We start from the raw sequence: 19909 nt of genomic DNA, 5'->3' as shown, positions 1-19909 counted from the left end.
GATGATTTTGTCCCTGTAATTACAGTGTGTAAACTACTTAGCTAGGATTGCAAAGGAAGTCATTTTCTAATTACGTTGGTACCCCGTTGTCTAATGGTGGATGTTTTGTTGTTTTAGAGAGCAAGCGAGAAAGAGAGAGAGATAGAGAGAGCAGGAGAGGATGAGAGGAGGGATGTGTAGTGTGCGTGTGTTGGATGGAGGGATTGATGGAGAGGGGGGGAAAAAGGAGAAGGAGAAGAACTTCACGAGGGGTCTGTGCTCTGCCGCTGCTGCCGCCGCCGCTGCTGAAAAAGGACCATCACAAGGGCAAGATGGCTGCCAAATGAGAGTTCATTGAATTATCAGCCCAGTTAATGTGCCTTGGATTGTGCTCTTTGTTTGTCAGTTTTTTTTTTTTTTTTTCCTGTGGATGCCATAGCGTAATGAGATACTGTAAGTGGCATTACCAGACTCCTGCTGTGATTTTGTGATGACTCGTTTAATGACTTTTGTTTTAGTGCCTTCAAGTGCTTTCGCAACTGAAAGTAGACACGGTCTTGTTTTTCTTCCATTTCCCTCCACTTTTTGCAGATATCGGGGCGAATGATCCTCTGTCGGCGGAGGAGAACCGTTAAACTCGAAGCGCCCGCTTTGAGTCCTCGCCGAGTAAAGCAAAACACGTCAGTGCGTTGCGAACTGAAGGAGCTCTGTTCTTTGAGATCCGTGCGAGTTATGTTGGAGCTGGCTGCCGTCACGCAGGGCCCAACCATCTGATGCAGCCTACACCATGTGGATAGGCTTCTCTTGTGCAAGGCATCCCCTACGCACCCCACACTGTTAACACACCCCATCGTACGCCAAGGCTTTGTTTGTGTCCAGAAAGAACAGGTGGTCTGTGCAAACAAGAGCAACTGTTTACACATTAGCGATTTAAAATACATTCTATATGCACGTGCCAATATGTGTGTGTGTGTGTGTTTGTGTGTGTGTCAGAGAGACAGCATGTAAGAGTGGGTGTCTTAGCGTGTGCGTGGCGGGGAAGAGTTAAGTTTATATTTCCTTAATCTGTGCCTTGTGTGAGAGCTATTGAAAACAACAGAGGAATCTTATGAATGTAAAGTTTACATATCACACATACACACACACACACTGTAATATGGCTGCACACACGCTGCCTGCTTCCTGCATCACACTACATATCTTGTTGATATCGTGCGCTCCCTCCGCACAAATGAGATTTACTTGAATGGCGTTTAGCCGTATTGACACGTGAGAACGTGGCGTTCCGCAAAAAAACTTCCCGCCGCCACAGACACCAACATCCTGACTTTCGTGCAGTCGCTACACCTTGTAGCTTTTAACATGTCGCTAAAGGGACCCCCCCGTCCCCACCCCCGCCTGCCTTTGCCTTTCAAGGCCACTAATCTGCATTACCGACTGAGACAAACAAAATTAATCGAAACATGCGAAATAGCTGACTCCCAAATTGCTGCACGCGGCCGCCACTTCACGTGCACAGCCAGATTTATTTTTACAGGGCAGAAGCCAGATTTTTGATAGTTGTAAAAAGGAGTGGCATAGATTTACTGCATCCACAACAAATGTGTATGTATTCCTTTATGAGTTCTTTAGCTATTACTCACAAGGAACTAGTTTGTCAGTGCTGTGTGTGCTCTTTCTGTGCTCTGTACTCCCACTGTAATGAATGGTGCTGGTTAGACTATTCTGTCTCCGTCAGGCTTTTGGGGGGCCTACAGAGGAGCTCCTATAGGGTTTCATTAATCTGGCTGTCGGAAAGTATATGGGTGCTATCTTTTGTATGGGTCATGGTGGGCAGCTGTGTTACCGCTGCCCTCTTCCCGCTGCAGGCTCTTCATCCCAATGACAGGGCAGTCCACGGGACGGCTGATTTGGTGGGTGGGAATGTGGGTGAAGTGTGCTACAGGGGGCATAAAGCATGGCATGGGGCTTACGCTGTCTGCACATAAGCCCCCCTCTGTAATAATGAATAAAACTATTGTCCTCTGAAGCTTGAGAAGTCAGGGAATTCCATTATCACTTGAAGTAGGCAGAACCACATTACAAAGTATCTGAAACTATACCGTGGTTTCTGTAAATGACGTGTGTTTAACCGTAGCAAACTGTATCATTAGATATTCTTCAGAACGCTTTATCACCTCATCTATGACGGTGTGAATGACGAACGAGTGAAGTTTTCTTGTTTTTTTCGCATCGCGTGCCACCGTGCTCTGGCTACGGCTGCAGACAACAGAAAAGTTCTTAGCAAAGTCTTTCCACGTAGATTTAGAAAGAAAGTATTAAATTAATTTAGAAAAAAAAGATAAGATTTCAAAGAAATATTAGATAAAGAATCAAAGTTTCTTTCTTTTCTAGGCTATAGAGGGGAATTACACACACTTGCCAAGTGTGATCATCTATACACCAAAATAGTTCAAAGCATTTTTTTTCATCATAAATGCACATTAGATAAGGAAAAACAAAGACGCGCTTAACTGTCAGATTCTCACTAAATCATCACATTTTCAAATGATTCCTCCTCATATCTAATCTGTGTTTTAGGTTGCATTGGAAGGCATTATGGTAGCTGTTTGCTTATGTAGCTATTTGTGGTACAGTCATAGTAGTTTATAGCTCTGCAATCCACATGAATTATTAATGATTTGTAACTGGCGTTGAAAAGAAAAATGAAAAATGCACTTCTGATCTATAAATTTCATTAATGCGTTTCATTCCAGCGCCACCACTCCGGCTGACAATAAGTAAAGCTGACAATAACTAAAACTGTTGTATTTTCATTCTCTCGTTGTTGGAAACCATCGATAGGATCCTTCACCTGACGACACCGAAAACAAATATAACAGTGTCAGATAGAAAAAAAACACCCCAAATGTTTCCGCGGCTGACTTAAACGCGTGTGTACGTACGTGTCACATTTTTGTTTCTCTTTTATTGCCTGTGCTACATCACACCTGCTCCTTGTTTGTGTATGTGCGGCCACACCTAAGAGGCGCCGCTGTGACACGATGCTTCATAACAATCAAGCACTCTCTCAATTGCACCAAAAGAGCCTAATCCACTCTGACAGGGAAAACACCTGATCGCTCCCATCTCCCGCCGATTCCCGCTACACGTGGTCCACACATACGCGCGAGTAATGAAGGTTTTGGGCCGCCTTGCTATGCTTAGTTAATCAAAGGAATACCACTTTGGCAAATATGAAGTGGATCCAGTGTATGCTAATATCGTTCGCTCAGTTTCTCCCTGTCAGATATGATTAGGTCAGGCCCGTATCTTTACATTGATCGCAGCTCAGAACAGACGCTCACACCAGCGATGGCTGCTGCAGGCTGCAGCTCTTTATCTGTGTTGCTTTATGTATAACATTTCTCTGACTGAGTGAGGTTGCTAGGGGCTATAAGTAGCAACAGCATGAGCAGCAGGTGTCATTGTCAGACATTTTACTTTGAGAAAGTATTTGGTTTTTTTAATCTAGCGTCTTGGTGTGGAAAGTTTTATTTGAGACAGACAGGAGTGTGGGAGCCAAGAAGAATGACAAAATGGTTTGACTATTTGGGGCAACCGTGGTGCCCACGATTCACCGGGTTGAGTTTGCTTACCCTCTTATTATTTGCCCGATTCATACAGCTAGCTTGATGTGACAGCAAGATAAGAAAGTGCACACACGTGCAAAGAAGTGCACCAACACTTACAGGGCATTCAGAGTCATTTCAGAACAATGCTGCAGATGCAAAGCCATCCAAGGTAGTTTAATCAACCATCAATGACAGGGCCTTCAGATTGGACACATGATATTACGCATTCACCACAGTAATGACGTAAACAGAGGCATAAATGCAGACTTCAAATAACCTTACTTCTTGCTCTCTCTGATATGACTTGACTACTAAGAAAAACAAGTGGATCTACTATACATTATAATATAATTTGACGACTTTTTCCCCCCGTCAGATATGATAAGGTCACTACCGTATGATAACATTGATTTCTGATCTGCAGCTTAGAGCGGACATGCCGTTCTCACGAAGCGTTGCTCCCGGCCTGCCAACTCTTTATCTGTGTGGTTTTGTGTACATCATTTTTTGTGACTGACTGAGGTTGCAGTCCAGGATGATGTAAGCCTGTGTTAATTCAGTGTGGACAGTACGGCCTTTGTTCTGTGCCCTTTGGTACTGCACTAGAGCTGTGCAGGGCTCGCCTATGTGACCTCTACCATTGTTTCATGATGTGAATTTGAAGCTTTGTTTTGCTGCTACAGTTGAATAAAAAAATGTGAACTGGAAAGGGGAGACTTTCCATTTGGATATCCTTCCTTTGACTTGAGTTTGAATTGAGTAACTTGAGTTTGCACCCATCATTAAGCTGTTTATTTTCTCTTAGCACTCCTGTGACATAATTATCCCAGTAAGGTTTTTTTTTTTTTTCAAATATGCAGCAGACCTGCTGAAAAAGCTTAAGTATGTACTTTAATCTTTTCATTTCAAAGATTTGTGAGATGCAAAGGAAGGGCAAGCAGAAACAGAAGTCTTTGATCTCTGTGCTGCCTTAGTATTGTGTGTCACAACAAAATGAGATCTAGACAAAGATTTTCACCGTACCCTTTAGTAAAGATGAGATATTTGTTGAGGAAGCCTTTGTGGTTAGACATAATCAGCATTTTTACAGTCTCCAACAATAATCTAAAACCACAGGTATACTTAACACAGGATGAGGAGAGTCAGAACCTGCTTTGCTCTATTTCCTGACCTATTTGTGGTGCATCATTGGCATTATACAGCAGTTGCAAAAGTACAGATTAGACACATAAATGTGCTGACATTTTACTAGCCTGCTCTTGTGTTTTTTCTTTTTTGTTCTTTTTGGAATTTAGATTATTTAAATAAAATATTTGTTGTGGCAGATTTTGGGTTCACTTAATGTTCCCTTTGTTCTCTCTTCAGGTCTGATCAAAAACAAACAGACATTTCATCTGAACAGCATGAAATCCACATCCTGTTTCAACTGAGTAAGCGCAAACACTCAAACGTCTTCTCGCTGCTAACCTTCAGACTGTCCCGGATAGACATCCTTGACCACAATACTGTAACGTCACCCGGTCCCTGAAAGGACTGCTTCATTACCCTGTCCACCCACCCAATTAGGGGCCAGATGGCGCTTCTGGCCAATCAAATCATGGATGCAAGGATTCTCAGCAGTATGAACGGAAGAGTAGAGCTTTCACAGTTCCTGAGAGTTACCAGTCAAAGCATTGCCTCGCAGGTAAATTCTGCCCAGGAGGACAGCCGCAAGAATAGAAAGTACCCCTGTCCATTGTGTGGAAAGCGCTTCCGCTTCAACAGCATCCTCTCGCTTCACATGCGCACTCACACCGGTGAGAAGCCTTTCAAGTGCCCGTACTGTGACCACAGGGCCGCACAGAAGGGCAACCTGAAGATACACCTACGTACGCACAAGCAAGGCATTCTGGGAAAAGGCCGTGGGAGGATCAGGGAGGAGAACAGGCTGCTCCATGAGCTTGAGGAAAGGGCAATACTGAGAGACAGGCAGATGCGAGCCGGACAAGTTAGCCAGCAGCAGCCTCAAACGTCTAATATTAACAAAGTTCAAAAGCCCCTGCTGCAGACCGTCCCGCCGCCACCTCAGTTCTTAACCAACTGCAGCGCACCGGAGAGCCAGCCACACGCGTCCACCTCCCCCAAGGTGACGACCGTCCACGATGAGTCCACCCAGCCCCAAACCAACGGCTTCCGCTGCTCCTTCTGTAAGGGAAAGTTCAGGAAGCAACAGGAACTCGAGCGACACATCAGGATCCTGCACAAACCCTACAAATGTACCTTGTGTGAGTTTGCCGCCTCACAAGAAGAGGAGCTCATCGGCCACGTTGAAATGACGCATATAACTGCCGACTCAGGCTCGGGACAGAAGCCTGCCGTGGGGTCTGGCGACAAGGGGAAACCCGTTGGTGAATTCCCCTGTGAGGTGTGCGGTCAGACCTTCAGCCAGGCCTGGTTCCTGAAGGGTCACATGAGGAAACACAAGGACTCTTTCGAGCACTGCTGCCAAATCTGCGGCCGCCGTTTCAAGGAACCCTGGTTCCTCAAGAACCACATGAAGGTCCACCTCAATAAGCTTTCCGCGAAGAGTAATCTCCCCGCTGACCGCGACTCCTCTGTTGAGATGAGTAACCTAGCGCGAGACCATCCGGGCAACCTCTACTCCCAGTACATCTCCCGCATTCACAACAGGTTCCTGACAGCCGACAGAGCCGACCAGCCAGATTACAACCAGATGATGGCCACAGCAGGCGTTGACATGACTGTCAGAGAGATGTTGGGGAGGATGATTTCCTCGGGGCCTCTGACAGATGCCGAGTCGTCTTCTTTGTTGGGCTTGAGTCCTCTCCACCCTCCTTTGGCCTCCACACATGGCATGGAATATCTGCATAAAATCATCTCTAACCGAGATACTCTCAACAACAACAGCAGCAGCAGCAGCAATAGCTACGCAGGTTGGCAGATCATTACGCCAGGGCTGCCTATTGACCAGCAAATGTTCGGTCCCAAAGACCAGCCGCAGCAGTGCTCCTCCTTCCTGCCTGAGAGATGTCCCCCTTTAGGGGGTGATGGGAAACTGTGTCTTGGTGACCCAGACGTCAAGGCTGGCAGCAGACCGGGGAGCCCTGGCAGCATAAGCCATCATGGGCCAACAGAGATGATCCCAGAAACAGGAAACTCCCACTCTGGCAGCGCTCTGGACCATCGACCACAATCTTCTTCTCCCGCTACAGGTACTTAATTAAAGTAGAACTAGTTTTATGAATGTTTAATTCTTGCTAAAGGAGCTCTCCACCTTGGCTAATGGAGGTACTCATCCTCTTGATAATGTTTTACCAAAGGTTTCTTGCTAAGCTTCTGATGGTATGATAATTTTTATTTTTTTTAATATAAGGCACAAAACTGAATGATTTCTCAGCATATTCTCCTTATCAAGCTGTATCTCTACATATATTTTTATATATACAGTTTATCAGGCACCAAAATTAGGATGTGTAAGTTATAGTGTGCCATTATCTTTCTTCTCTCTTAGAGTAGGTGGACAAGAAGCACAGGGTCAGCAACGCCACCACAGATTTTACCCTCCACAAGGACTTTGTCTTCCTTTTAAAGATAATGGCATCATGTTGTATTGTAGGGATAATTAGTACCCTCTATTTTATATCCGTCACATCCCCACCCCTTGCCTACGGGGGCACAAGATGTTAATGCATGCCATCTGGTGTTTTTAATGATTTGATATATACCACCCAGTGATTTTTATGATTTGATCTACCACCTGGTATTTTTATTGATAGTCTTCTGTTCCACCTGGTGATTTAGATGATTCGGCTCTATGGGTAAATGCCTTTCTAGTCATGGCATCCTGCTAACATGTTATCATGAGCCTAAATTACTGCTATAACTGTGTTGTTAAGAGAAGAGAAGAGGAAAGAAACCCAAACTTTGCTTTGCTTCCGTATAGCTCCTGACTGTTTTCTTCCAGTGTCGTTATGCCACTGTCATGCACTTCTGAGTCTGCTGTGCTCTTGTGGGATTTGATCCAGTATCCTCTTAAATGATGGCCGTATAGCAGAGATAAATGGATCAAGTCTAATCTCATTAGATGTTTTGTTTCCATATTGTACACACATAGTGGTATCTGCATATTTACATGTAAATGCTCACAGTGCATTTTTTCGTGGCCAAATCCCTCTCTGGTTGCTCTTTAAGAAACATATTTAGGCTCTGTTGTTTTCGAGTTTCCCACTTCTCCCCTATCTCCGAGACCATACGGTGTCACTTCCAGAAACATTTATGATAGTTGGCTAGCTGAGGATTTGAGAGTGCACAGTTCTGGGATGCCACATTCAGTATCAGACTCTAATTTCAGTCAATATTAAGCATGGAAACTAATTCATTGTAAAGGTCAGGCGTCATTGCTTTAGTCAATGATGGATCCGGCAGCCTCTCTCCGTCTCCCCCTTCTCCTCCTCTCTTCTCTGTTCTTAGTCCTGTGTAATGGTAGACTCACTCTGGGGGCTTAGCACCGCATTGTTTAGCTCTGACAATATATCCCAGAGACCTCTGCAGCTGCTCCCTGCGCTCACAATGACAGATTAATTAACACAATCACACGCTGCTGGCCCTGGCTCAACGCACAGGTCTGCTGCGGGACAGATAGGTAAATCCTACACATATGGAGAACACGCACCACTTGATGAGGGTTTAATAACAGGGATAAGTTTTTTCGGAGGTGGGGGGGTTGTAACTGATCAAGTCTGTCTGTCTCGATGGTTGGACATGGAGGAGGAGAGGGGTGGGGGAGAGGGGGAGAGGGGGAGTGTTTTCTAATTCAGGAGAGCGGAGATGCTGAGGAAGAATTACCACTGCCAGATGTTCAGCTTGAGGAACATTGATTAGTCCAGAATTACTGGCTGCATTATTCATAGTCAGCCTATGGTGGTCATGAAGTTATTGATGTTCTCAATATGGATAGCAAATATAGTACAGTCATGGCTGTCAGCGTGAGAGACGGCGCCTTCGCCCGATTCGTCCACATACAGTACAGTGCTAGATTTAGATTTTTAACTACAAATACTCGGCATCTTAAATTAGAAATCGCACTTTGATTTCAATAGGAGGCGCGCCATGAATGACTTCTACTCCGAAACATCTAATCAGGACGGATTTAAAAATGACTTTAATTATAATTTGAGATTAAGAATAAACGACTCTTTTTAAAAAATGCTAAACTCTTAAATGGCCGATGCCTCAGGCCTCTGACCTACATTGGACCAGTTGGATTTCAGATCTGAATAAAAAAAAAAAAATAAAAAAAAAAACATGCCTCGCAAACATAAAATGCTCTGACAGTTATTAATTAGTCCCATTCAATACTCTTAACCCCAAGGTCAGTGAGCAGACACCATGTAATGATGCTGTCCCCACATGTGTTTTATCCCTCATTCACTGCTTTTATGCCACATTTACTGTAAGCATTTCAAGCCGAGGAAGCCTGAAGTGATAAGCGTCTGTAAAACTGTGAACGGTAACATGAGAAGTGGTTTACCCAGAAACACAGATAAAGCAGGCTGCTGTACAGAATATCACTTTTCACTCGCCTGTTCCAGTTACGCCCGTCTATTCTTTGTGACTGCTGACAGTAAACTCATCTTTTAGCTTAAACAGCTCCTTATCTTAACCCAGTCTTGGCTTAACAAATCCAGTTCTTATTCGGAGATCAGAGTCCGACCGCTTCCTCTAAACTGATTACCTGTTGGCTTTTCCGTCTCCCTCTCACTTCTGTCTTTTAATCCTCTTTTTAATTATTATTGCAGATATGAGGCTCAAATTAAGCTCAAAATGCTTGTTTTCCTAGCATGCAGATAAAAAGATTTACCCAGGGAGTTCTGAACACCTGCCTTGAAATATTGTTCCACCGTCTCCTGAATGCCATTTGGCTTAATTGACTTGGAAACGTCCCAAATGCGTCATTGACTATGTGGTCTAATTAATATTAATAATATATGCTATTATAAACATCAAAGAACATCTGGTGCCCCTGTTTTTCTCACCAGTCTTGTGTGTGACTCTCGCTCTCACTCTGTTTCATCTTAAACCAAACCAGCCACTATGTATCTGTGTTTTGCATTTCAGGTGGCTGATTGCATATTTAGAGAGCGCCAAAGCCCCCGCTGTATAAAGAGTTTGATATGTACAATATAAATGCCAAATGCCTGTGTAAGCATATAGTATGTGAGTCCGTGATTGCATTGACGGTGATGTATGGTTGTAAATCTTAAAGCCCATTTCCATATGAAATGAATCACTTGTCCAAGCCCAGCTGCAACGCTTTTCCCATAGACACGGCTCACTTGAGGCATTTATTTATTTATTTATTTACCTTTTTCTCTCCTCCTTGCACATCCAGTAAGGGCGGATAACTCATATGCATCACTTCATTAGATGCTCCGTGTTAGGTGAGAGAGGCTGGGGTTTGTAATGATGCAGTAATTGGAGTTTTGGTTGATAAATCTGAGCTCTAAAATTACTCCCCTCACATAATGTGAGCCTCGGCACTGTAAGTAAATCTTAAACTGATTAAGTTAGCATGAACCAGGCAATCACAAAGATGGCACCCATCCAAAGGAGGAGGCAAAAAAAAAAAAAAAAAAAAAAGGCAGTGTCTTCAGTCTTTGTGTTGTTTTACCGCTCTCATGTTGGCTGGCAAATGGGTTTAGGAAGGTCCACGCTGAAAGATGAGGTCAGATATACGTGTTTTCTGTATTTGGAGCTGGCCGGTAATGTCATCGTAATTTAAGCCACGGAATAATTGAGATATATAGCGTGTCTGAAAGACTTCCATTAAGCTGTTTGGATTTTTTTTTTTTTTTTTTTTTTTTTTTTTTTTTTGGTCTGTTACTGGAGACAAGGGTGTGGCACTGTTGAAGTGTCTTTCCCGCTCTTGCACAGCCACGCACGTTGTCCACGCACATGTAAGGTACGCAGACATTAAATCAAACATACTGTAGACACGCTCGCAAATGGAGCGAACCGGGGTGGGGGCTGACTTTAGTTCAAGGACGTGAATTTTCCATTTTAGCTGTGGCTTTTTTTTCAATTTCATTAGGTAGAGCTCTATTTAATTAATACGTGGGTGTTATTTTACGGTTTTGTAAATTGTAATAGTAAAAAAGAAGCCCTGCTTTTACTGCCATTCACCTCACAATGATGCCTTTTCTATTAAAGTTGGAAGGAAAGTAAAGAAACTACTACAGATCATTAGATTTAGATTTACCTCAGAGAATTACCTCAGGGTCAGATCTTGAGGTGTATGAAATTGATATTTCTCTGGCGGGGATGAATCACTGTTGTAACTCAGATATTAGTCCATTAAAGAAGAACAATAAGGCATCAATATGCATAGAATTAAATTAATGGTGGTGGGTTTATCTCCCTATCCCAGACGCATCCCTAAAAGACACAGTATAATGTATGACCTGACCTTCAAATGCCAGGAGAGTGTTGGGCAATAAACTGCCAATATTTGTGGCTTAATGGCGTCGGATGACTTTTACTGTAATTGGAATGGCAGCGAAACAGCTGGGCTGTTTAAAGACAGAGCAAGGCTGAGGTCTCAGACAATCACTAACTCAAAATGGTCACAGGGAGTGTGTTTAACCCTGGAGGGTGTCTCTGTGATAGCACTGCGGATTAAACTGTAGGTAAACAGAGAAGAAGACATTTAAATTACCTTTAATTAAAAGTTATGGGGTGCGGGATCAAATCTTGCATCCAGATGGAAATTATTCACTGGCTAAAAGGAGAAAAATTACCCTTTGTCATCCCCCACAATAATACACTTTGTACTTTCTGAATTATGCTCCCAACGTATCATTTTTCAAGTATGAAGCAAAAATAAACTCAGCTACAGTGCATGGTGTGGTTAATCAGAACTGCTCACATGTTGGACTTCGTTATTTCTGACTGGGAACCCCACTTACTGGTTTTGATGGAATGAGGTTCTTGTCTGCAACATCTGCCTTGTTCTACTTGCTTTACAATTTCACTGTTTATTATTTCTGGAAGAATCTTGTTTGGTGTTAACATCTTTGGGTGTATTTATTGCACATGGTGGTGGCGTCCATACTGTAAAATGATGGATCACTGGAGCTGAAAGCTGATTACAAGCTTGATTTACTGCAGGGCAGCACTTAAATCATTCAACTCAGCCTGGTGTGGGATTGCAACATTATTCATGTTTAGACAACTGTTGTTGGTGCATACTTTTCTCAGAACAAAATGCTCAGCATGCCTTGTATACACATAGCTTTCTAATTTGATTTGGATTGTATTATGCTTTGCCGTTATTGTCTGTGTGTTAGGTGAGAAAGCCTACAGGTGTCCACTCTCCAGCGACTACGCCGCTGCACACACAGCCCCCCTCGGCTTCCGTCTGGATCGCTACCACTACACCCACTGGCAGAACAACAGGGACCTCTCGCCTCCGCTGCAGCCCAGCAGCAGCAGCAGCAGCTCCAGCCCGAACCCCAAGCTCAGACCGAGATCCAGGGAAGACTGGAGCCCAGCTGCTGGCCAGTACCTCGGCTTGGAGAGTGAAAGCGCCTTGCTCCTCAACAAGCAGTCCGACCTCTCCGACAAAGACGCAGGTGTCGACGGGTCTTCGTCTGGTCAGGCCAGGAAGTCTCAGTATGAGCCCTTGGATCTGTCTGTCAGGCCCGAGTCCGTCCCATCTCATTCAGCTGCGTCCCCTGCCGCACTGGTACAGATGTCTGCCGTTTTTAGTAATGGACTGTCTTCCTCCATTACCCGCCGGCTACAAAGTTACTCTAATGCACCAGCTGAACTCGCGTATCAGTGTGACCTTTTGGACCAGGGAACAAAGGAAGAGATGAGTGCACAGAACGCAGGCTCCACAGGTCACAACGGAGAAGGCGAATACGAGCGACCTGAGCAAAGGAGGGAGGACGAAAGCGACGACGCCGCCAAGTGGAAGATGCTTAAAAATAACGAGTCGAAGGAGCTGGGCCAGGCTGACTTCGAGGGTCCCGGCGAGAAGAAGCAAGACAAGATGGGAGAGTGGGGCAGAGCCCTGGCTGACTCCCCCATCTCCTCCCTGGAGTGCTTGACCCCCGGACAGGCCGACCCACTCCAGCACCAGGGCGGCCTCCTCTCCTTCCTCAGAGCCCAGGGGAACCTGACCAGCACCGCCGCACACAAACTCAGTCTGAATGGCGTGGCCAAGGTGGAGACAGATGTTACATCAGGTGAGCATAAGCTTATACATCGCATACACTGAGAGCAGCTGTCACCAAAGACGTAGGCCGCGCTCCATTCACATTTGAAGGTATACATTGCCACCTAGTGGTAGGGAACCGGCTGCTCCTAGTCTCGTTATCCGCTGACAGATGCTTTGTACCACACTATCTGCATGTGATAGACGGCCCCAAATGGGAATAGTACAATTGCTTGATTCTATATATAGTGACTGAGAAACTTTAGGTTTCGCATCAGCTCGTGACATTGTCAGCCACAGGGATCCTGCTATAGAAAGCCCCTCCAAAAAAGTTTTGGCAGCATCACAGCCCGCCATCACCTGACAGCGGAAGTGTGAAGAGTGAGTGCGAGTGTGTGACTGAATCATGGCAATTATGAACAACACGCTTCCTTTATACTTATAGCACTTGAGTTTTTTTTCTTCCTTCTTCTCGCCAGATCTTATCTCCGATCTCAAATAAGGGCTAAAGAAGACACAGGTGTGTGGCACTGATTACCCCTACACTTTAAGGGATGATATAATCTCCTCGTGTGATAGGTTACAAATCGCCAAGCCAATGGAGCCCACTGATGGAGAAGGCTTAAGCTCTTGTGCTGGTGTGATATGCTTGCTGAGTGCAGATTTAATAATGCTGTCTCTCAGGAGAGGGAATCCAACAGCTGGGGTCTTTGATATGCATGTATTATGAGTGCAACATGATACACCTTCCCTCTGATCCCCCTCTTATTCAGAAACTCAATATGCTCATGTGAAAGACAGGAAAGTGCCTGTCAACTCCATTAGGGATTAACATCTGTTCCCTTTCTTTATGATTCTAACAGCAAGATGTAGTTTTCTATTTGATTGTACAGATGGTTATTATAATATGCCCGAAAAGCCCCCCCCCATTCCCCCCTCCTCACCCACTTCCCCTCCCCTTCTCCTCCTGTCATAGCCATCACACTGTTCATGTTTTTACTCTTCTTTTGCTTTCTTACTTTACTTTGCACAACAACTAAATTAAGATACACATCGATAACAAATTCTGAGTTGTCTTTGAGAAAACCTCATATTTTTTCCTCACTCGCCTCATATTAAATTCCATGTTTTGTTTTTTTCATATAATATTATTATTATCAGAAATCTGATCAATGCACGGAGCTATTTCAGGCATCCCTCAGGGTGATCCTCCTGTAGCCTCTCACTCTGGAAGCAGGCGCGGTAAACTCCTGTCATTCACGGCGGACACTGAGACGAGCAGCTGACATTGAGAGTGCGCCGAGTGTCCTCTAAAAAACCCAGCTAAGCAGGTGGCCCTGCAGTCTGTCCTGTCTGCGGTGCTGACCAGGTGGCTTTGTCATGGGGCTGTCTCCTGTTGCCCCCATCCTCTCCATACTGTATGGCACGTCGAGTGGCACGGTGACATATTGCCGGGCAGTTTGGACATGGAGTGATGTGTTTGTGATGACAGTTCAGGTCGGCTCCAATGTGCCAGCAGTGGTAATTGGCCAGATGGTGACCTCTGGTTGAACCTGTCTGCATGCTCATTAGTCTCACTGAGCCCTCCCTCGTGTTTTAAAACGCCCGCGCTGCTCGGTCTGAGCCGCTAGATGGCGCCATTCACCACTCTAACATCTAACAGCGCTACAACTACAAAAAAAAAATAAAAAAATATCTTCTACCAGGAAGTGTTGGGACATGCGTTCATATTTCATAAGCAGAATTAGGGCAACTGTTTTTGAGAATGCTTTCATCTCATCTGGCGGATATCTCGAGATTTAGAATACGGTGGTTGACCAGTTAACCGAATCATCTGTCTTTTCGGGTGACATCAGATCAGGCCTCTCGGACGCATGAGAACAAGTGAATATGAGAAGATCGATAAAGAAAGGATTAAGAATGAAAGAACACGGAGGACAGGGAGGAAATAAAAGGCCCTGATTTGAAAGGTTGAAAGGGGTGAGTCATTATCTCATTGTCTGACCTCTGTGTACCCTCCGTGGAGAGGGTGACAGAGAGCCAGAGAAAAAGGGGAGAGAAAAGGAGCGAGAAAGATCACCATAGATGGAGATAGATGGAGCGACAGCGAGGTGAAAGAGGAGCGGTAGTGCGGCTGTCTCCATGAGCAGATGTCGTTTGAGGGCAGCGAGAGGGCAGCGCGGCCTGCCTTTGTGCCGCGCTTCTCCCCATAGAGATAATGAAGGGTGGAGCTCTGGGAAGGATGTGCAGTCATCACTCACTGTCTGTGTGCCATCAGAGCTCAGGCCTGTGTCATCCGTCACCATTCAGCTCCTCTGGCCCCCGTCGGCCCCGCCACTGTCATCATGGTCATTATCTCAGCCCCTGACACACAACACTCTCACCGCACACACACACACACACACAGATACACAAGAATATATGCATGCAGGTGCAAACACACACACACATATATATATATAAATATATACACTCACACAGATGTGCATGTTGGCAGAGCACTGTGCAATCTTTTTAATTATCTTAAATTCCAAACTAAAAATCTTTCCCAGCATAAACATTCGCAAACACACCAAGTCAAACGTGTAAAAGTCTAAACACACGTCACAGAAGAATGTTGTACAAATAAAATAAGCCTTCAATCATTTTTAAAACCAACCGCCCCGAAAAAGAACAACCTTTCGCTCGAAAGAACCAGTGAATATGAAGCTACATCCAGGGGGCCAGTTAGCTTAGCCGGTTAGCATGAAGACCGGAAACACGGGGGAAATCTGCCAACCCGGCTCCGTGCACATAATTCTGTCACAAACTAACATGTCAAGACCTGCCTGTTAAACACACACAAAGTCAGAGTGTAACAATAACAACACTACTCAGGGCACCGAGAATTTGCAAATCAAAATATGAGAGGATATCTGTGCAGATTACACAAAGTGCTCATTGTACATCAATCAAAGTTTTACAGAATAACTTGTGTAACTCATCCGAGGATATTTGCAAAAGGCTTATTGTGTTTACACGTTTTTTTTGTTTGTTTGTTTGTTTTTACGTGCAGGGATTTTAGGTGCACTTTTTTTGGTGTCGATATGCATTTGAACAAAAACAGATTTTGAAAGTGTGTTTGGTGTATTTCCACTCGATGTTTGAATGTCCACGTTTCTCTCACTAAACTATCAGAATAAGACACAAGTTTTAATAAACCGGAATTATCCTTCAGTTGCAATGTCAGCGTGAGACAGAGTCAAAGTCAGTAATCACTCATTCTGGGTTTTTTTTTTTTTGTTTTTTTGTTTTTTTTTAGTACTGGCAGATCTCCACTCTTCCTCTCAACACCACACAATCCTACCCTTCTCATTTCCTGTTGAGTCTCTTTGTGTACGTGTGCACACATCGGAGTACACACGCACGCGCACGTGTGTGTGTGCGTGCGTGCACGTGTGTGGCTTGAGCAGCCTGTGAATGGAGGATCATGTGGTGAAGAGATGGATGGCTCAGAGCCCACTGCTGTCTCCTCTAATTGTAAAATATTAGTTACATTAGACTCTGGCCTGTGATTAATGGAACTTATTTGGAGGTTGCCCTCTCTTGGACCTCCCCTCTCCTCTGGTGGGAGGAAAAGAAAGAACAGTATATCCAGGAAGATGAGGAGGGACAGAATAAAAAAAAGAAAAAGAAAAAAAAAAGCAGACAAGCAGGGCAACAAGCGACTAATGTAGACGCAAGACCTTTGGGCTTTTTTATTAACTGACTCGCTGAAAGTATAATAGGCTACACAACTGTCCCTGTTGTCCGGATGCATTTGCAAGATTTCAACAAGTGTGAAATAAATAAAATATGTAAGAAAAAGTTTTTTTTTTTTTGTGAACCCATTTCCTGTTTTTCCACTTTGACTCATTGAGTGCTAAGGGAAGTCGAAGTGAGGCAGGTGGAGTTTAACACACCACAAACTGCTCTCTACCTAGATTCTGACAAAGCTTTTCTTTTACTATTGTTCCTTCCAGACAGTTCCTACTCCCTCCCTCCGTGCACTTCTCTCTTTTTCTCTCCCTCACACACACTCATTCACTCACGTAGCCGCACACAAATCCCCTCCTGATGCCATCCTGATGATATTCAGATGTGTCAGGCCTCATCCTCTCCCTGACTAGCGCGTGTGCGCGCGCGCCGCGTCCTTTACGGCCATCGGGTTATTATACACCAACAGATGGAGCATTACCTTTTATTGCCCGCACCTTCTGTGAGTTTTCCCACTCCCCCCCCGCCCCACCTCCACCAAAAACACCTTTTTTATGTAGATGCGAAAGCGGGCGTTCAGCTGTCTCGGCCTCTGATGGGGAGCGTGATAGAGAGGAAGAGGCGAGGGTGGGGTGAAAAGGCTGAGACAGCCCTCAGTTTTTGGGAAGTGATGTCAAATGACATCAGCACATAATGGTTTACTGTAACCATGAATCACAGAAAAACACATTGGAAGTGTTCGGCAGAGGGGAAAAGAGAAAGTCATTATGTGAGGTAACATCTCAAAAATAGCACCGCGGCGAACAAGGACACATGGCTGTCTAGGTAGAAAGGTAAATGAGTCATGCAGCAAACAGAGTCCGTGGTTTGATCCCGGCAACACCTTTGGGCTTTGGTGTCGTGCTGAGGTTTTATTGAGGTCAGATAAACGTCTGGAAGTTATTAACGGTATGCTTTGTTGTTTGTATCTTAAGGGTACACTGTGTACTGTTTCATGTAGGTTCACATTATTCACGTAGCGGGCACTAAAGAGGTGGACAGACAGGAAGTTTTGGCATGCCTGGCCTCCCAGCTGCAGACGTCTGTCATTCCTCAACTCAACACTTGCGTGCGTGTTTATTTATCTCTCCCCGCCTGTGTGTGTGTGCACGCGCGCGTGTGTGTGCACGCGCGCGTGTGCGAGCAGGAAATGTGCTATAATGAGCCAGAGCTCTACCCGTCTTCTTATAAAAACAGCGTAACGCTTCCCGTGAAGCGCCGCAGTGTTTCGTTCTTAAAAAGCGCAAACGATTATTCTTCAGATGCCACATCATTTTTACATTCATCCTTCGCCGAAATGACTACGTTGTGAGAGGAACTTTGTTTGAACTCCGCCGAATCCCTCCGAGCCAAACGCTGGAAACGCGACCTGCCAAGAATCACATCAAACGTCCAAACATAAAAACACACTTACACAGTAATCAGTATCATCCTGTTGGTTTTCTCAAAAGCTTTTTCAACTTGAACTGAATCCCGGCCTGTGTCGCAGGACAAACTTTGAGTGTTTCAATCCTCAAAAGCTCCTTGTGAGATTGTGATTTGTTTACTTTTTAAAGTAAATTCACAAGGTGGTCATGTCAAATTACTTACTACATCAGTATTAAATGTATTTTTCTTGTTTTTTTTTTTTTTGTTTTTTTTTAACAGCTCGAAAGCCGTTCCAGTGCAGGTACTGCCCTTATAGTGCCTCCCAGAAGGGCAACCTGAAGACCCACGTCCTCTGCGTCCACCGCAAGCCCTTCGACAACAGCCTCTACCCCGACCGCCGCCTACGTCGCTCGCACACGCCCCAGACGCCCTCCGGTTTGCCTCCGAGTCTCCCAGGAGACAACCACGCGCCTGGGAGAGACCAGATCGGCATGACATCACTCTGTGGGACTTGATGCTGTCATAGCAACAGCAGATACAGACAGTTATGATTATTGTTTAGCTTCACCTCAAACGGGTTAGAACTGGCTGAGATTGTTAAAAAAAAAAAAAAGAAAGAAAAAAGAAAAAAGAAGAAGTTACCAACCAACCAACCTTGATGTACATTCCAGTGTTTACTTGAAGAGCCACAGTGCGTATTTATCTGTAGCAAAAGAAGAAGCTGCCTATAATAATAATAAAGTCCATTTGTGATGTGAAAGTGTAGCGGGCGTACTTAGTGCCGTTCATTTTGTCAAAAAGTGTCCAAACAATTTACTTGTGTTTACACGCATCTATCAGTCCAACACTTGTCTGATAGGGAGAATGTACCGTAGCCTGCCCAAAGCACTTGTTCTTTCATCCAGTAAATACCCCGTGTTACATTTTTTTTTTTTTTTTTTGTAAATATCGCTCGATTTCCCTTCCAGTCCAGAAGTCTTGTCTATCTGTCAGGATACGGTGCCAGATGTTCGGGCTTTAATCGCGGCAGATGTAATGAAGTAGAATGTTGCACATCGCAGCTTCCATTTGTTCTGGATTCCACTCCAGGGAGAAAGCCTCTCTCACATATAATTATTGCCCATTAACTCCTATGCTTCATGCCCTCGTGCTGGAACAATGCTCAATTAAGGGGAACCAAGGAAATGGAAAAAAAAAACTGCAGAGATTCATTGATAGTACATTCAAAGGATTTTTTTTTTTCCTTTCTTTTTTTAAAAATAAATAAATAAATAAATTGTGTGGAACCTCCAACGTGTGTATATACCACATCTGCCCACTAGTGGAACATAAATCCAGTCAGGACTGCTATTGTGCGCTGCTACTGCCGGTATGGTAATTTTAGCATGATCTTAGCTGCCTGAGCCTCCTGTGCCAATAGTCTGCCTGTACACCCGGAGATCACCTTGGGCAGCTGTGTGCCTGTTCAGCCGGGGCCTTGTAGCCACAGCGATGTGACTTTGACTGACAGTCGGCCTGACAACTCCATTCATGCGCCACCTGCTAGCTGTCAATCAGGGCGGCCATCCTGGGGCTATTGACGGAGCTGTCAGCCTGTGTGAGATGTGTCTGTCAAAGCCCACCCACTCTGCCACGCTGCCTCCCTGCCTGGGCAGTCTGACATTCGTTTACTGTCCTCCTTCTACCCCTTCTTCTTCTTCTTCCCCTTCCGTCTCTTTCTCTTCCTTGTGCTCCCTGTCTGTCTGTCTGTCTCCTGCCTGTTTCCCATCAGAGACACAGCGGCCCCCTTAATCCCCGATCCAATCACAGATTCTTTGGGTACACATTTGTCATCCTCAAACCCTCCGGTTTTTGTAATGGAGTGCTTCACAAACACTTCTCCAGGTGACTCGAGCCCGATATACATGCATTTGTGTGTACCCAGTCGGCAGTTAACGCCGCCGCTTTCCTCCTTCCG

General features: G+C 44.9%; 1 protein-coding gene across 1 annotated transcript; it reads left to right on the top strand.

Moving 5' to 3' along the window:
• Positions 1-1805: 1805 nt before the first annotated feature.
• Positions 1806-18586, top strand: LOC125014608. The gene is made up of 4 exons (XM_047595832.1): positions 1806-1892; positions 5125-6805; positions 11939-12841; positions 18232-18586. Exons 1-4 carry the CDS (start codon positions 1806-1808, stop codon positions 18465-18467), a joined length of 2907 nt encoding a protein of 968 aa, XP_047451788.1. The 3' UTR covers positions 18468-18586.
• The last annotated feature ends 1323 nt before the right edge of the window (positions 18587-19909 follow it).

Source organism: Mugil cephalus, chromosome 10, assembly GCF_022458985.1.
Source record: "Mugil cephalus isolate CIBA_MC_2020 chromosome 10, CIBA_Mcephalus_1.1, whole genome shotgun sequence".
Lineage (NCBI taxonomy): Eukaryota > Metazoa > Chordata > Actinopteri > Mugiliformes > Mugilidae > Mugil > Mugil cephalus.
Note: the sequence above shows the minus strand (reverse complement) of the source record. Positions and strands in the feature narration are given on the sequence as shown.